Source organism: Oryzias melastigma, linkage group LG4 (assembly GCF_002922805.2).
Source record: "Oryzias melastigma strain HK-1 linkage group LG4, ASM292280v2, whole genome shotgun sequence".
In the NCBI taxonomy this organism is placed as follows: Eukaryota; Metazoa; Chordata; class Actinopteri; order Beloniformes; family Adrianichthyidae; genus Oryzias; species Oryzias melastigma.
In genome coordinates this window covers 15,220,040-15,238,922 of record NC_050515.1, presented here as the reverse complement: position 1 = coordinate 15,238,922, position 18,883 = coordinate 15,220,040, and the positions used below count along the sequence as shown (strand labels likewise).

The following is an 18,883-nucleotide window of genomic DNA, read 5'->3' as shown; positions in this document are numbered from 1 at the left end:
TGTCATGGTAAACTAATTTTCAGAAATAATGTGCTCCTTTGCAACATCGTGGTTCCCCTTTTGTCGTCTCGTTATTTCACTATTTTTTTTTTTCTGTGCAATTTTGCATGTTTTTAACAGTGCATTGCATTGTTCCTCCTGATTGGATGTTAGCTTAGTCAATCAATCTCCTCTGTGCTGTGGCTCCTGTACAGAATGCTTTCAGTTTGCTATATCTACATAAGGGCTGATGTTATTTGACCAGCACAAAAACTGATGGGAATCAGACACAAACTGCTGCATTACCCTGACGTATATTGACTATTAAAGGCTGACTTTTTTTGTTGGTCGCATATATTTAAAATTAAGCTTAAAGTTAAATTCCAATTAGCTGTCACGATCCTGCTCCCTGGAGGAGCGATGAGCTGCAGAAACAGCCACACTCAGGAACCGTTTGATGGTTTGACCCTATCCGCAACTGTAATCCTAACCTTAACCTGTCCTCTGGATCTGTGGGGCCAAGAAAAAAGTTCAGCACTGGCAGCACGTATTTAGAAAAGTAGTTACTTTCCTAATTAAGTCTAAAATTGTAATCATATCTTTGCTTTCATTTTACAATACTGGAGTAATTTTCTATGAAGGTTTGAGCTCTGAGAGTTTAAACAAGAGAGAAAAGTGTGAAAATGCTAATATTTATTTGAGAAAAGTGTATAGAGTGAGGAGTTTTATATCCTAAAAACACCTGTAATCCTATCTCATGGTCATTTTTAGAACAAGGGTACACTGCATACAGACAACTGACTGCATACAAATGCTTGAACGTCAAAACTGAAAGTGTTAAATTCTAATGTATAAGAAAAATCTTTAGAAAAATAGATCAAAGATAGATTTCTTCAGTAGTTTGAGCTGAATCTTTGTTTAATGGAATCACAAAAAACTTACCTATAGGTAAGATTTTTCTTAGGATTTTCTCTTATCATCAGCTTTAATTACAAAAAAATAAATAAATAAAATAAAACCTTTCCCTCCAGTCCCTAAACTGTTTTAAACATACTTTTGTCTTTTTACATTCAGCAACTCCTCAATGGAACATAAAGGCTACTATTGACTGATCAATGCTAAACAGTTTGGTCAATAGTCAATTTTCCAAACGTATATCTATCCTTCAGGATGTGCAACACATTTAATTTGATGTCAAACAAAAAAAAGGTATGATGGTTTTACACTGAAAACACCTTCAGAACTCAGGATGAAGCTGAAGTTTGCTGTACATGTAGGAATTGCATCATATCTAAGTAAAAAGCATTGAAAGCAGATGACTAATGATAATGCTGATTTTTTTTTTATTCAATGTGATGAAATATTAAATATTTTAGGAAATTTTAACTTTACAAGTCATCGTTTGTTTTTTTTTTGTTTTTTTGTGCTACCATCTCTATTAAAGGCCTAAACTATAACACAAAGAATGTTTCACTGATGATTAAAAATGAGAAATAAAACCATTGATCTCACACTTCTTTCCAACAGCCAAACTTTTCACTTCAATCTTCCTGGTCACTGAATCTCAGCCCACCCATTTACCAAAATAATGCGACTAATCTCTTCCTGTAGCTGTGCCTCTGCATCACTGTGCCAGTGCATCCTCAGCTGATTAGAGCTGACATCTGTTTGCACAGTATGGCTTGTGGCCATAACGTTTTCCAGCACATGCAGAGCTCAGCGAACATACATCCACAAGGGTTCCAATGAGTGGACTTACACAACCAATACAGTATGTCTAATAAGGGAAGGGGTATTTAAAAAGTGAAAAAAAAAATGTTTTTTTTTTTCTTAGACACAAAAACAATATTTTACTAGGCTAAATTGGTTAATTGAAACAAACGCTAGGAGACAGTTTGGGAAATAAACAATTAAAAATCAAATCAATATTAAGTAGCAAAGTAGAGAAAACTTCCCTGAAGGGCTTTCATCAACAGGATACAAGACAAGAGCAGAAAAAGGGACCACAAAAATAATGAATGCATTTAAGGACAACAAGTGATAACAATCTAACAGATGCATGATCTGAGATTACAGATAGACAAGCTAGAAACATCCCCTTCAGTGGAAAAATGATGAAAGAGAACGAAAGGGCTTCCAGTCAAGACATCACTGCTTATGTACATTTCTAGATGTTCTTAATCCTATTTGAGAAGAAAAAAAAAAAAAGAAATTCTGCAGATATAATCCTAAAAAAATTGGTGAGTCATCAGAATGCGGGCGTTTGATGCTTTCGAATTTATTCACTCTGCTTTATTTCTAGTGAAGCTCTGACACATAGTGCTGCAAGTCATTCCTCTTTTCTGCTCTAAAACTATGAATTTTTACGATCCCTTCATCTTATACTGAAATGTTAGAAAGGCTTAGCCTCCCTCTGCATAGAAACAGCTGTTTAAATTTCTCAAACTATATTTGTATCCATTGTAAAAGCGTTCCCAATGGTCTTTTAATGATTATGCAGTTTTTAGCCCAAATCAAAAAGCCTATTTTGTTTTTTAAGACATAGTTTCTGCAGAGCGGCAGGAGATGTTGGCATGGAACAATGAGTTCCGAGACACTACACTACCATGTTACCATTGTCCAAAATACGTAAGGAGTGACGCCATATTGGAAAGGTCTGTAAACAATGACACATGACTCAGCAGAAAAACATAGGTAGTCCAGCCAGAAAACGTGGAAAAGTCTAAAACTACCACTGACTTTGAATAGGCTACAATATCAGCCTAAACATTTACTGTTCTGAGTAAACTCACTCAGATCTTCCTAAAAGGTTTTCTAGAAGTTCTCTTTTATTGGCTGACAGTAATAATTTGCTTTTGAGAATTCCCATTCTTGAATTTACAGCTCTGTTTACGGCTACTATTTTAAAACAGCCATAAAGAGGTATCTAGCATCATCCAATATGGCGTCCAACCTTGCACATGCAACAAGCTAGCGTAGCGACTCCAGCTTTTTTAGCTCACTGGTGCGGAAGTTAGCCTCCGCTAATTTCCGGGCATCCTTTTGTTTACACTCTCTCCTGTTAGCTTACAGCCTCTCATAACGTCGAACTAACATTAGCATAGCAAAAATATATATATATATATATCCAGCTGCAGTTTTGAGCCATTAGGCAGCTTAGATAGGGAAAATGAAGCCGTCAATTTTTGTTTGTAAGTATTTTTGGTCGACTGTGGCCAGCCTATGGCAGTTGCTGAGTCATAAACCTGATCTTTGTCAAACTGCAGAATTTTGTCTGATTCTGATCCATCACAATTTAAAATTCAATATAAAGAAATACTTAAAAATGCATTTTTATTTTAAATTCTTGCCCTTCATTACGAGAAAAATGCCACAAGAACATGTTAAAAACGTAATTTTCATTGAAATGGGTCATTATACTCCTCTGTCTTTATCTGTTGATCTAACGAAAAGGAACTTATAAAAATTATACTAATATTAAAGACAGTATATAAGCTCATTGGTGTATAGAAACAACAGTCTGTGAGTGCAGATATCACCTAAAGGTTAATTTAAAATTTTTAACTTTTTTTTCTCTGAAAGATTTCAAAGTAATCACGCGTCAGTTTTTCATTAAATTCAGAATAGTTCCCAGGAACTTTATTTTTTAGATTTCATGTTCTGATGGACATGTGTAAGAAGTCACACATTGACTTGTGTCCAGGGGTATATGAGTGTCATGAAATTTGGTTTCACTGAATCTACTGTATCTATCTGGTGTCATTATCTAAAAGAACGAAAATGCACCAAATTCAGTAGCATCAGTAATCATAACTAAATAAATACATTTGAATAGATTTTTTTTCACAGTCTGCGTGGAAAAAAGATGTTTGCATGTTTCTGTTGTTTTATTCAAACCAAACACTTCATGGGAAAATACATAAAAGCAAGCAATTAATCAGCAGCACTAAAATATGCACAACGCTGCCAAAAGCACAAACTGAGAAGATTTAAACATTTCTTTTTAGCAAAGGAGTTCCCTCACCAAGACACCTAATTAAGCTCAATCTTACGAGGCATTTAAGGAAATAGTTTGATCTTCCAGGAAGAGAAACTCAGCATCCCTCAGCTGCCACCAGAGTATACAAACATGTTTGTTTATCTGTCTTTTTAATCTGTGGTATCGTTACATAAGCATGTCCTCATGCGCGAGCATGTCTGTGTGTGAGTGGGTGTATTTGCACAGAAAACGTGGCAGAATTTGCAGTGTGGGGCTGTTGTGAGGATGAAGCACCTATGAATGAGTTAAGTGCTCAAAAGAAGGCATTACTGAGAACATGCACATTCAATCTGACTCTTCTGAATGCTAAGGGGTAGCTTCTAATAAACATGCTGAGCTCAGTGACAAAGTGCTCTTTTATTAAGCATCCTTGTCTGTGTTGCTGTTGCACATTTTGATTTAGGAAAAAGCCAACGACTCATACACACACAAAACTGTGGATGACACCTAATTTAAGATAGTGTTGCATCTATTAAAAGGAACTCCCTAAAGATTTTATAACATGCTTGATTTAGTGGCTATCAGTGCTTCTACATCTTATGTTTCCTTAAACTAGTTCAGTGCTTTTTTTTTGGGAACAGCAACATTAAGATCCTGAAGAAGGACTGTCACGGTGCTTCTTGGCCGCTTTGTCCCTTTCAGGGTCGCAGGGGTGCCAGAGCCTAACCTGGCTAGGTCCATTGAAAAATGGAACGGGACGGTTAGGGTGGAGTTACTGTAGCCACCCGCTGATTGGCAGAAAGTGATGCTGACATTAGGAAGCACCAATATAGCGCTGAGCTAGCGATTCCGTTTTCCTCTTTACGGCGGTATTCTTCTTAGCAGTCTTCTATCAAACAACATTGAATTCCTGTTATACACGATATATAAAATGTAAAGTGGAAAAAAAGACAAAGCTGCTGGATTACCTCCATTGTTGTTGCTCTTTTAGTCGTCGCACTACAATGACACAATGACACGCTAGCGCTTTACACCACATGCACCATGAAAAAAACTGCTCAGTGGAAGCGAGGCTAAACTGAATGGAACAGAATAACCTGGACCATAACGTACCACTCCTTACCGGACCGGATCATGCCGGACTGCTCAGTGGAGACAAGGCTTAAGTAATGTAGATATTTTGGTGTCTTCCTCGGCAGTGTATTTTCAAGTGGCCACTTCCAACTAAAAGTCTATGCAAATGGGCATTTATAACATAAGGCGTTCTTTTTCTATTTATTTGTCTGTATTGACCATCCACATTGAAGAGAACTCGACCTGAATCTCAATATACCAGGTATAATGACAATAAAGGCTTTCTATTCTATTCTATTCTATTCCATTCATGCACAGTTTGAGCTTCCATGTTTAAAACACTCGCGTTCACGTATCGCTACACAAGTTTCTACAACAGTTTTTTTAGGCTCTACGTACAAAATTAATTAATTGAACGTGCATTGAAAGTGAAACCAGGTCGAATCAGGGACTCCAAATTGGTAGTGACGTATGAATGGTTTCTTTTTTAATTTACAGAAGTGCCAACCGTTTGAAATTGATCATTAACAAGAAGTTAATACCTGCAGTTTGTGCCCGGTTAGAATTCTATGACACCAAGCCTTTCAAATATTGTAATAGAGCTGTAAAAGAAAAAGCCTAAAGCATTTTTGAGATTTGAACCACATTTTTGACTTTTTCTACGGTGGCCCTGAAGTACAAATCCCATCAACAAATCACTCGACCTTACCTTTTCCGGGATATCACTGTGTTTCATTTTTTTAACAACTCATTTTCTGGAAATTACTTTTGTTTTCGTTTTTTTTTTTTTTTTTAAATGTTTTGGTTTCTAGAATTTTCTAAAAACGTAATTTTGTTTTTTAAACATTTGTTTTGCTTTTTCAATTATCATTGTGATTGTAAATTTTTTTTGCGTCAAGTGATTTGTTGATGTGATTTGCACTATAGGACCACTGTACCTTTCAACTCTATAGGTGGGGGGCAAGTGCTAGTAAACACTAGAAGAAGAAGAAGAAGTCCTTCCCTGTTTGTCCAGTGTGAACTAAACCCACGTTCAAGAACCTGTGTTTATCACGTTCTTGAAATGTTAAATGCCCGGTGTATAGCTTTAGGTAAAGAAGGTGTAAAATTCTTTCAGCATTCCCATCTGTAGAGGTGGTGAAGGATGATGGACAATCCCAGAGCTGTTACTCCTTAAACCTTTGATAAGTTTGACCTTTTATAAGTAATTGTTGCTGTGTTCATCTAAGAAGAAAAAAAAGGTTCGTTGTGAACCTTTTCAACTTTTACATTTTTTGCATAAAATCATGTTTCGGTTTCATTTTACATGGAAGGTAAATGATCCCAAACTCAACAGAAAGAACTAAAAGGACAAATTTGCTGAATTCACATACACATTGCGTTAGGCCTGAAGCAGCCGTTTAATAATGTTTTGATCTGTTAGCTTACATTTCAATCAGAGGATTTTTGACATGATGGACATAGACGTCTCTTTGATTGGAGCAGTCATGGCTTAAAATGAATGTAATGCTCCAAGAGCTGTTCAAAGCTGATTAAATCCTATCATATATTTCCTGTTTCAAAGCAGCAATGCTTTTACTCATCTATATTGTAGTATTAAAATCATTTTCTCTAAAACTAACTTGTGTTTATGTGGTATTAAGAAAATTTACCCTAACATTTTTTTAATGAGTTTGTCTATCCATTTTGAAGGCATGCCTTTGTTAATTTTTTTGTACACTAGTAATGGAATCACACGATAGGAATCATTTTCCTGACCGTTATCCAAGCTACAATGGAGCTGAGGCTGAAAAGATTTGTTTTCCAGCAAACTCTACAGAGACTGTTAGTCCACCATATGGCTCACTGCTCTGAAACATCTCAGTCAGAGCTTTATCCAAGTTTTAGTCAGACAGACTAAGTCCTGCTTGTAACAGAGATTAACAAGACTCTGTGTCCAAAGCACAGCAAGGGTCTCTGGGAACTCAAAACAGTCCTGGAAAAAAAAAGTACATTACAAAATCCAATTAGATATTTATATCATTCAGCCTTATCATTGTTGAGTCTACGCATTTTTTTTTACTTTTCTTTGATGGTGCAACAGGAAATGCCGTTGAGTAATAAAGTTTTGAAAGGCTTTCCACTCGAACCATAAACATGATTGTTAAACAAGCTAAAATGACATATTTTGCACCCTCGCTTAAAACAAACAGGATGTGCCTTAAGTGCAAAATGTTTTGGTTCTGGGATCATAAAAACAAGTCTACTTATTACTTCATTTGAGAAAAAAAAGAGTTCATGCTAAAATAAAATAATATTCTTAGTGAATAGAAATATTTACTTGATTTTTTTTAAAACGGTAAGAAAACATAACTTGGCAAGGGATTATATGGACATTATAGAAATGGATCTAAATGATATTTAACCCCTGCAAACCGGCGCTTCTATTGACTGCCGTAACTCTTTGACAATGTACCCAAATAATGTAATTCCAGCAGATTCTTGAGAAAAGCAAACTAATATGTAAAACTTCATAACAGAGTAGTGCAATGTATTTGATGTAAATGAGTTGATTCTGTCTCAGAGAAACACAGCTGTGCGCCGTTATGAAACACTTTACGTTTTAATAAAATGCGTTGCATATCCGTGCAAAGCCGATTTGAATAGATGCATTTTTTCCGTTTCACGTGACAAATTAAGGAGTTCCAGTATATCAACGATTGCCCGTTATTTAGGTATCACTTCAAGTGTTAAAGAAATATTCAGTGTTTGATTTGGGGATTTTTTTAAATGTTAAAATTTCACAAAACTGTTGCGTAAATAACAAATTCAGAACTTAAAAGTATATATCAGGCCTACTTAGCCTGAAAAGAAATGTAAAAAATAAGACACTAGCCTGTCATTTGAAAGAAATGTGATATGAAAAGGTTTGCAATTTAAAGGCCCCAAAAGCAAATCTTCTAATTGAAATAAAAAGATGCAACTTCTTGGTAAACTTTGTGAAGTTACAACTAATTAAACCCAAAACATGTGCATGATACTGAGGCGCTAACACGTGACACAGTCCAAATATTTGCTGAAAGGTTGCTAACTTTAGCTGCTATTAAAGATGAGCTATCAGTGGATGCCACATTTTCCAGTGTGCTGTCAGTGTTACACATATACTCCACATCCTTTTACACTGGATCATAACAAAAAGACGGACTACAGTGAGGCTAACCGCCTCTCTGGAACTTAATTACACTTGAACGCTCCACACTTTACATCCTGTTTGGTAGTAAAGGACAAATGACATCGTCATGACATCGGTCTTTAAAAAGCAGAGCTAACAAGGATTAGCGTCCAAGTTTAACACCTTACACTAATCCTGCCCTCAAATTCGCCATGCTAAGCCTTTAGTAGCCATGCTAATGGAAGAGTTGAAAATGGTCACCTTTGTCTCTTTGCAAATGCTAGCCAACAAGTGACAGGACAACAAGGAAGACAAAACTATTCTGAGACATTTGTTGACATTTGTCATTGTATTATTGTGAAAATATCTATCTTTTTCATAAGTATAGATGTAAACAACAAATATTTATACAAGCTTTAACCACCAAAAAGGAATGACAATTCATCATTAATAACAAATGAATAAAACGTTGCAGGAAATGTGCTTTAAGAACTTAATGCAACATGTTACTATGACAGCTAACACTGGAGACAATCATTGGATAAGTCTCTTTTCCAAACAATTAGGACCTAAAATGATAGGAATGCATCTGTGCTGTTACACTGAAATAAATAAAATGAAAAATCAAAGCAGCCTCATTTTGTCACAGCTACAAATCAGCAGCAAAGTGTAAAAAGCCAGTAACACGGGCCACGTCTGTTCGAGCTTGTTTCATCTTTTAAAAGTTACAAGCAATTTTGCATTCTGTTTGAAAATATCCTATAAAATATTCAGGGAAAGTTGTCCTCCTGTTGCAGCTCTGAGCTCAGGGGCTCCAGGAACCGGTGACAGCCACCTATTTTTAAACACCTAACCAGACAGGTTCAAGCAGTTCCTCTTTTGTAGAAGTCCCACAGAACTAGCTTCCTTTGCTAACTATAGAACTGATAACGGAAGCTTTGAAAGGATCTAACATTTACAAGATTTATTTGATAAAAATGAGTAGTGAGGATGAGTTGATAACAGGCTGTTATTTCTATCTATATCTTTTTACAGCCTTAGACATATTTAGATATTTAGTCTGCTCCTATAATTACAGCAGAGGACAGTGGCTGACTATGGGAGGTTTAAAGATAATAAAAGGCGTGAAATGAACGGTATTTGGAACAGATGGATTGCGATTTCATGTGCCAGCTGCAGAGCCGTAGGGATTCGTCTATATATCATTGGCCTTCCTCTGATGATGTCATTAATTAAAGGGACATGCAACTGAAACAATTAATTTTTTTTAATGTCTAAATCCAGAACATCTTAACAAGCCAGCCGAAAAACAACGCATGTGCAGCTTTGGATTGATGTGCAATCCTGATGAGAACACCGGGTGCAATAAATGTATGAAGTGAGCTCACAGCACAGCACCGTCAGGGTGTGCATTTCAATGCACATACAAAGAGAATTTGTGCAAGTAAGCCAGCTGGACACATAAGCCCTACTGAACAATAAATCCAAATAATCCTTCAGGATGGGATGTGGAGAAAAAAAACAGGGTTGAGGGGGGTACCAGACATATCTCTACACACACATCCTCACAAAAAGGTACACACTTCAATTAGTCGTGCTATTGTGTCTCTGCGTTTCCCAAGGATAACACAGCAGCCGCTGAAATGCGCACACTCAAAATAGCAGGACTGTTTATGACAATCTAACCTTTCAAACGCACACATTTGCAGACGGAGGGATCACTGCAGGACAAGGACATGAAGAGGATTACCCTAAACTACAATGGAGAAAAAGGGGGGGACAAAACATGGCAAACAAAAAAATGATCTTACCTTCCATCATGGTTGCAGATTTGCATTCCTCTATTTCCCAAGAGCCTGAAATAAAACCACGAGGTGTAGGGAGGGGGAGAAGAGAAGAAGCCCGTGGTTACAGATACACAGCAGAATTGATGGGCAAAAGAGAGGCTGTGGCTAACGCCCTGACTATCTGTGAGCCTCCAATAGCCTCAGATGTCACCTGTCAACTATCTGAGAAAGAAGGAAAAAAAATAATAAAAAAGAGAGAGAGGAGGAGAGGAGGGGTGGGGGCAAGGCTAGCTGTCGATCAGAGCTCAGGCTTAAGCCATGGATGCTGCGACTGCTGCTGCGGCGGCGGCTCTAACTGACACACAGGCAAGGATGCTGAGAGGTAGGGAAAAAGCCAGCCGAAGGAAAAAAAATAAAAGAGGCAGGGCAGAGTGAGGAGGAAGAGGGAGGCAGGAGGATCTCTGTGTGTGTGTGTTCCCAAAGGGGGTGTTGAGGAGAGGCAGTGCACTTAGGTCACAGCTGACCTGAGCCAATCCCTGCAGCTCTTCACTGAGTCACATGGTCTACAGCTTGAATCTCCTGACACCACGGTTCAAGAGGAAGCCACATTATTATCCTCTTGTTCACAAAAAGGATGTTGGCTACGTTTAGGATCACACAGATGTATAACAGAAATGTGGTAAACACACACATGCAGCCCTCCCCTCCACCCTACCTTATGTCCGTGCAGTAAGTCGAGTCTGCCAAGTGCTGAATGGCATACGGTCACAGGGAGAATGGTGTGAGCCGACACACATCTCATGTTAAAGCACACTGGTTAAACACTGGTTCCTGTACTGTACAGTAACTATTTCTGTAGTGGTTGCTTGTGCGTCCCACCCTCCATGGAAATTATCAGAATATCTCTCCTCCCCCTGTTCCCTCCCACCTTACCCGCTCTGTCTCTGCTTCGCTCAGCTCCCTTTTTTTTCTGGCTGTGTGCACACACAGAGCACTGGGACCTGGATCAGCCATTCTGACGTCAAGGCGACGCAGGCTACAGCTGCAACCAACAAGCAAAGACGGCCGATGACAGACCGGCCCCCGGAAGGAGGCGTGTGCTGGTGTTTGTGCATGGACAGGTTCACTTTCTGGGAGGCGGGAGGTCTGTGAATGTACATATTGGAAATGCAGAACAAATACACACAAGAAAATATAGAAATAGTTCATAATAATAAAACACATCAACATGAATAAAAATGATTTTAAATTGGCTTTATTTCAGAATTTACCAAGCACAAAATTGGTGCAGTCATTACTCAAAAGGAATGACTCATTCAAATGTTTACGATTATGACAAAATTGATTGAGTTTGAATCAAATAAAGTTTAAAATGCAAAAGTAGCAGCTCAGCTTTTTGAAGCAGCAAAATAGAAAATCAAAAGCTCAAATATTGATTTTATGAGGACAAAAAATATTGATACTAAATCGTAATTAAAAAGGATCTTAATTTTTTTTTTATTTCAAAAGTTATTATTAGTAACTATGTGGTTCATATTGGATATACATAAGCAAATCTGTTTTCTTAAAGCGAGAAAATTATGACAAAATTATAAAGGGTTGGCTCCATTTTAAATAATATTGATAATTCAGATTTTTTATTTCATAGGATTATTTTCTAGATCTTTTTTGTATGTTGCATGTTAATAGCATATCTGTTAGAGTTGCAAATACATGCCTTATATCATGTGTCAAAGTCAAGGCCCAGGGGCCAGATCTGGCCCTTTGGCTAATTATATCCGGGCAGATAATTTTATTTTATTGTTATTATTGGCCTGATGTTATCTAGAGCTAATTTCTAACTTGTACAATTTTGACAGAATATATATAGTTTTTGGAGGGTAAAATACTGAAAGTTATTTAAGGTTGAGGTTGATTTATTCTGGAATAATACCCCTGCCTGCTTTTGTTCATAGTAATGTTAAAAAGTTGAATTTTTAAAGTTTTTAGGATGTAGTTTTGGTGTGTTAAATAAAGCTTATTTTGTTCGACCCGCGACCAAAGGTGTATTTTGGCCCCCTGTGGGATTGAGTTCGACACCCCTGCCTTAAATAAACCCAATTTTCTTTTGTGCAATGTATTTTTAAGCAGAGCAAGTTTTGCGTTTACTCACATTCTTCAGCCAGTGTATTTATTACTCCCTTTTTACATCCATCTCTCACTTTTTCCCTTTTCTTCCTCTGGAGGCGCTGGTTTTACTCTGTCCTATTAAAAAACCTAAAGCCTAAAACATTTCCTGCACTGCCATCTACTGGTGAATCAAAGTCACAAGATTTATTGTTTCATAGTTACCAGTATATTCTTAGACTGACACATTACTTGGTCAGTTACATTAAACAAAGCTGTGTTTTTAGAGACTAAGTTGCTGATAAATTAATAAAATACATAATGAAAACAGAAATAAATAAGTGACTTATGTAGGAATTTTTAGTCTCCTGAGATCACGCTCTTTATGTGGTCCATGTCCTGGACAGCTATTTGTCATCCAACATAAAGGCAGACTGATTAAGATTGAAGACAGCTGTGATGCTCATTAGAGGACACCCCTTAGTTTCATTTCATTATAGTCATTTTATTTTCATTTCTAAGAGCCTGATCATTTTTGTTCATTTTGATGTGCCTATTATTTATTTATTTACTTTTAAATTATATTATATTATATTATAGACAAAAAACAAAAAAATAACATCTGATATTCACAGATTTTTATTAATACTTTGACAAATGTTTCTTTTGTTTGTTTTTAAGGGTACCAACATTAAAATTACTATTAATATATATTCACACACAAAATAAAAAATAAAAAAATACATTAGATGTTAGTAAGTACAGGGTTCAGTCCCCCAGTTCCTGAAAAAGATTTATAAAAATAAATAAATAAAAGATTAACAAAGCAAAACCATATCACAACTGCTCAGGGATTCACTAAACTCTTTCTAGACCCCTCCATTCATCCTGGTCCCGAGGGGGTTTCAACGGGGGTTAATGAACAACAGCAGGAGGCAGAATTTCACCAGAAAACAAGGAGGGGGGAAGATGGAGATGAGTGGTAATCAAGAACTAACTGAAATTTGGCTCAACAAACCTACAGGTATGCTGCAGCTACAGTTACTGTATGTTCTGATGCAACCTGTGAAGAAAAGCAATATGGGACTGTATGCTAACAAGACTGATGTTTCAGTCACAGGAGGTCAACATGCTCTTTTCATGCAGTAATGGGCTATATATAGTTTACATCTGGCAACACATGTTCTCGCACACACAAAAAAAAAGACTATAGATCACAATTTGGCTATATATATATACATATTTATATATATATAAAACAACACATGTCTTACAAACAAGTTTTAATAACCAAGGATGTTCAAATAGTTTAAAATAATAGTGATTTTTGAGTCAATATTGGCATCATTATTGTGAAAAATTAAGAAATTATCAATACAATCTTCTTTAAGCTTTGCAAAAACAACAAAAGCAGTATTTTAAAATGAATTCTTCAGCCCTTCAAATTATTTGCTACGCCCCTATTTGAGCCACCTGGCTTAAACCAAAATCTGTGCCGTTTCCTTGCTATGGCAAGCTGGAATTCCAGTTTTGGAAAACTTGTTAATAATAACTCATCAATAATAAAACAGTTACAGTCTCACATATGAACTGAAGTGCCATCTCATTCTTAGCCTACAGAGTTAATTATGGCCATATCTATTACAGCTTCAACTCTTCTGGGAAGGCTGTCCACACAGTTAAGGAGTGTGTTTATAGGAATTTTTTTTTACCATTCTTCCAAAAGCGAATTGGTCACACACTGATGTTGGTGTAGAAGCCCTGGCTCTCAGTCTTCACTCTAATTCATCCCAAAGCTGTTCTATGTGGTTGAGGTCAGGACTCTGTTAAGGGCCAGTCAAGTTCATCCACACCAGACTCTGTCAACCATGTCTTTATGGACCTTGCTTTGTGGTGGACAGTCATGTTTAAGAGGAAAGGGCCTAATCCAAACTGTTCTCACAAAGTTGGGAGCATGGAATTTTCCAAAATGTTTCAGTATTCTGATGGATTCAGATTTCCTTTCACTAGAACTAAGGGGTCAAGCTCAACTCCTGAACAAGCCCACACGCGTGCAGTCCGAAATGTTCCATACTCCTGGAAACCTCCAAATCCAGACTGGTCCATCAGATTTCCAGATTTCATCACTCCAGAGAAGGCGTATTCACTGCTCTAGAGTCCAGTGGTGGCATGCTTTACCCCACTGCATCCGACACTTTGCACTGTACTTGGTGATGTGTGGCTTTTATGCAGCTGCACGGCCATGGAAACCCATTCCATGAAACTCTGCTGTACTTGGGCTAATCTGAAGGTCACTTGAAGGTTGGAGCTCTGCAGCAATTGATTGTGCAGAAAGTCGTCAGCCTCTTTGCACTCAGCTTCAGCATCTGCTGACCCCTCTCCATCAGTTTACTAGACCAACCACTTTGGTTGCTGTTGTTCCCCAAACTCTTTCATTTTGTTCCAATAGATCTAACAGTTGACTGTGGAATATTAACATTTCATGACAGGATTTGTTGCACAGGTGGCCTATGACAGTTCCACGCTGGAATTCACTGAGTCCCTGAGAGCAGCCCATTCTTTCATAAATGTTTGTAAAAACAGTCTGCATGTCTGAGTGCTTTGCTGTTATACACCTGTGGCAAGGCCAAGTGGTTAGGACACCTGATTCTGATCATTTTGATGGGTGAGCCAATACTTTTGGTAATATATCATAGTATATGGTCTCTGTTGTACTGCATATCCATCTTCATCTCATTGTGTTGATTTAGGGAGTCCGCTGTTATGGGAGCTAACACACCCTGGGACACAAATACCACCTCATTATTGTATTTTACATCATTGTTAATTATTTCTTGACTGTATTCCAACAAAAGACACGCAAGTCTGTATTGATATGACATAAAAAAAAGCTTTTTACTGACTACAACAGGGATGAACATGGAAAAAAAGCTTAAAAGAATATAAATGCAAATAACTGGATGGGATTTACAAAATGTGTGAATATTATAAGGTATAGTAGCCTATATTAATACTGCCTTTGTTTTAGCATCAAGCAATAATTCTATTGTTTGTATTTTAAATTTAGAGATCAAAAATGTTGCTTGAACATCTTTGCAAAACATGTTTTATGCTCAGTGTACAAAAGACATTTGACATTTCAAAACAGACACAAAGCAGAAAATGTTCAGTGATGCATTTTATTAAAAGGAGAAACTCATTTCTTCTGTTCTGTTGCTGTGCAACAACCATCTGTGTATTCTACGCAATTCATTTCCTCCCAACAGTAAACAACCTTACTCCCCCTGACCCACTTTTGCTCATCTTTACTCATGCTTTGCCCTGCAGGAGGCAGTGTTGTTCTTGTGTTGAGGTTCTGCATCTGTATGCAGGTCTAAAAATGTTTGTACCCCTGGCAAAACCCACAGGACAAATTCAACTGGGTCATCTCTGTATGGTGTGTGAATGCAGTTAAAAAATAAGACCTGGGCTTAGTAGAGAACTTTTTATATGTAATAAGTGAGCTTATGATCGGGGATCAATAAGACATTACACTTTTGGTTATGCATCAAAATACTTTTGATTTACATCTGTTTTTTTTCTTGTGAATGTCAAAAATCTTGAAAAAATTGATTTATTACTGGACTTTTAAATGACCTAGAAAAAAAAATTTGAGGTGTAGGGCTAGGTTGATAATTGATTAATCGATTTGAAATGATTTAACCTTAACTGATCAATAATCAATTCATAAAAATATAAATCGATTTAGCGCATAAAGCTTCCACTAGCTTGATGCTAACGCTTAATGGAATTTCACATAGGAAGCATAATGCTAATGTTTGGTTGACCTAAACATACTGAATAAATTAACATCTTTATATACTTACAGGTATGAACTTTCCAAACTCTTTTAAAGTAACCATTTGTGGAATAAAAACAGTTTTTGCTTATACTGGAATAAGGTATACTGCTATGGCGCGATTGCCACCTAGTGGCCAAACTGATAACCTCTGGGAGAAGCAGAACATTGTATACAATGTTAAAGATCAGAACATTTTTGTTGGAGCTTCTCATTTTGATAAACCATGTAACTCTGTATGCTATTAACAATGTCATTATTTCACCATTACATTTGTGTGTATGTTAACTGTATCAGATTAATATAAATTTATTTAAAACATATGGTAGCTTATTAATGTATTTCTAAACAAATGCGTATAAATGTGTAAACTCAAAATTGAATTGAGTTGAAGAGTCTAAAAAAAACCTAATCAAATCGATCCAGACTGTTGTGAATCCAATCGTTTCTGGAAATTATAATCGATATCCAGCCCTATTGAGGAGTAATCTTTAAAGAACCACTCCATTGAATATCATGTTTTTTGGTGTTTTGAAAATGTTCTTGTGGCATTTTTCTCGCAAATGGAAGACATATCTTGAGAAAATTAAGTTTAAAATTGCTTTTTTTATTAAGATTGTTGTCAATCAGGTGCAGACGAAAAAATTCAATTTGAAAAAGCTTGTAGGTATGACATTGGTGATACAGTCTGCGAGCCATAAGTATCCTGCTCTGTTCCATTCTGATACATCCACTTGTAGACAAATACAGGCCTGTATGTCTTTGTTTTCCATGTTCAATCTGGCATCTGGCTCAAAACTGTACAAATGGATAGCTCTAATACTGCTCACCATTTTTGTTGCACTGGTTATGTTAGGTTGGAGTTGCGAGAGGCCGTGAGCTAGCTGTAAACAAAAGGATAATGGGAAACGAGGGCAGGCTTACTGCTCGGCAACAATCCCCCCCAACATTTTAGAGGCAAACTTATGATGAACTGCAGAAATTTTGTCCCAGAAAATAACTTATTTTTTTGGCTAAAAATGGCAAAATCATAATTAAAGGACCACTTGTAATGATTTAAAAATAGATCTACAGATTATTGGAGAGGAGTTATAATGTTCAAACAGTACTCTAAAGCTTAATCATGTTTTCCTATAGACATGATTTCTGTGTTCATGAGTTTTTCAAGCTAAATTACTAAATTATATTTCATGCGGCCACTTGTGAAAAGAAAATATTGTTAGGGGGGTAAAACGCTAATGAATTAGGAAAAAGCAGGAGAATTTCTGTCTACTGTTAGACCCACCAAGGTTGGGCAAGGTGGTAAATGCAAAGACAAATCAGTCAAGAGCAGGAAAAAAAAATAACTGCCTAATTGAGAATGTCTAAAAAGCCTGAAAGAAATCTGAAAGATTGTTCATAAAATTTGTGTTTTCTCTCCACTGGCAACAAAAGAGGCCAAGCATTTAAGAATTTGGACATACAATTTATGATGAGAAAAACAGATCTTGTTAAGGCGATGGACATTTAAGATGCCAATCAGGAAACGATTCTACTTGACAGCAGGATTTTCCTGAGCTCATGCTGGAATGGTCACGTCTCATGTCCTAAGTAGGGTTGCCACTTCCTCCACAGTTCTGGAGCAACTTTCCTGCGAACATAGCGCCTGCTACATCTCTGCTACAGCCAAAGTCCTTTGATGAGGGGGAGTGGATAATGATTAGGCTGCTGTAGTTAAGTGAACACAGACAAACGCCAAATCACAGATTAAACAGCAGACAATGCGTCAAACCATAACAACATTCCACTTAGGGGTACGCGGGGCGGTAAGGAGTGGCAATGGCTGAGTTCCATGTTCTATGCCTACGTGCCTTCCAACCACACAAGATGCCCTTTGTCTGTTAGCATAGCCAGGAAAACAGGCTTCTCTGTCATTAACTCACTTGCTAGGCATTTTAGGAAGGGAGGTTAAGATATAAAAACACAGATGCACACACACATACGCAAATGCATTAAGCAACATGGCTTTTAGTGTAATTACCCACTTTCTGATTACTTGATGAAGCCGAGGAGGCTGCCTGCCAGCTCATGTGGAACTTTGCTTTGTTTGATCTCATACAGCTGGGGTACCACTCATGTTAAAGACTAATGTTCTGATGGGAATAAATATAGAATAAGCCACTTTTACTGAAGTCTACTTTCATATATATTTGAGTTTAGTGATAATGTTGGAAACAGGGGTAAATAAAAATTATTAAGCAAATTGTTTTAAGTGTCAAAAAGATACACTTTTCAATTAAACTCATGGATAATATTGTGTCTCATTGGATCCCTGAAATCAATCTCAGATGATTAGATGATTAGTTTGCCAGGTGAGTTCAATTAAAAGAAAAACTACTAAAGAAAGATGTTCCACATTATTAAGCAGATCAACATTTTTAAGCAAAAAAACTGAATAATTGAATGCATTGGACCAGGTATGAAAACTTTGGATAATGTGATCATCGTGCTATGAAGACATTTGTGGCTGATTCAGACAGACTCATGGGTTTGTGCAGATAAATGTAAAATGAGGAAGATTTCTACCGGACAAATACATCAGATTTAGAGAGCAGCTGCTAAAATACCATTACAAAGCAGAAGCACATATTTGAAACTGCTGGTGTCTCTGGAGTCCCACGACCATCAAGGTGCAGGATCCTCCAGAGGTTTGTAGTTCTACGTAAGTTCAATGCATGCAAGAATTATGAAGCTGCAACAAAATAAGCAATCCTATGTTTAAATGTAACTTGACCTACTATTGATTGGAATAGCTTTTCATTTCAGTTACTATGACCTACTAATGCACCAAATTCAACAAATGTTCCTGAGAATATTTAAAATGTTGTGGAACTCTGTTGTGCGTAATAATGTGGAACAATTAATCTAAAGCTTTTTATTTTGCATGTCACTTGTAGAATCCCAGATCTCCTTGAATCAACGTATGGAAA

General features: G+C 36.9%; 1 protein-coding gene across 10 annotated transcripts in view; it reads right to left on the bottom strand.

The window, feature by feature from the left end:
* The window catches only part of sgip1a (SH3GL interacting endocytic adaptor 1a), a 63,682-nt gene that overhangs the window by 42,763 nt on the left and 2,036 nt on the right, over window positions 1-18,883 (bottom strand). For 8 of the 10 annotated variants that reach the window (XM_024278493.2, XM_024278490.2, XM_036211568.1 and 5 more), the window contains exon 1: window positions 9,995-10,679. In XM_024278493.2, the coding sequence (XP_024134261.1) occupies window positions 9,995-10,004 (10 nt within the window). In that variant the 5' untranslated portion in view covers window positions 10,005-10,679. The other 2 variants (XM_024278488.2, XM_024278489.2) reach the window with 2 other exon arrangements.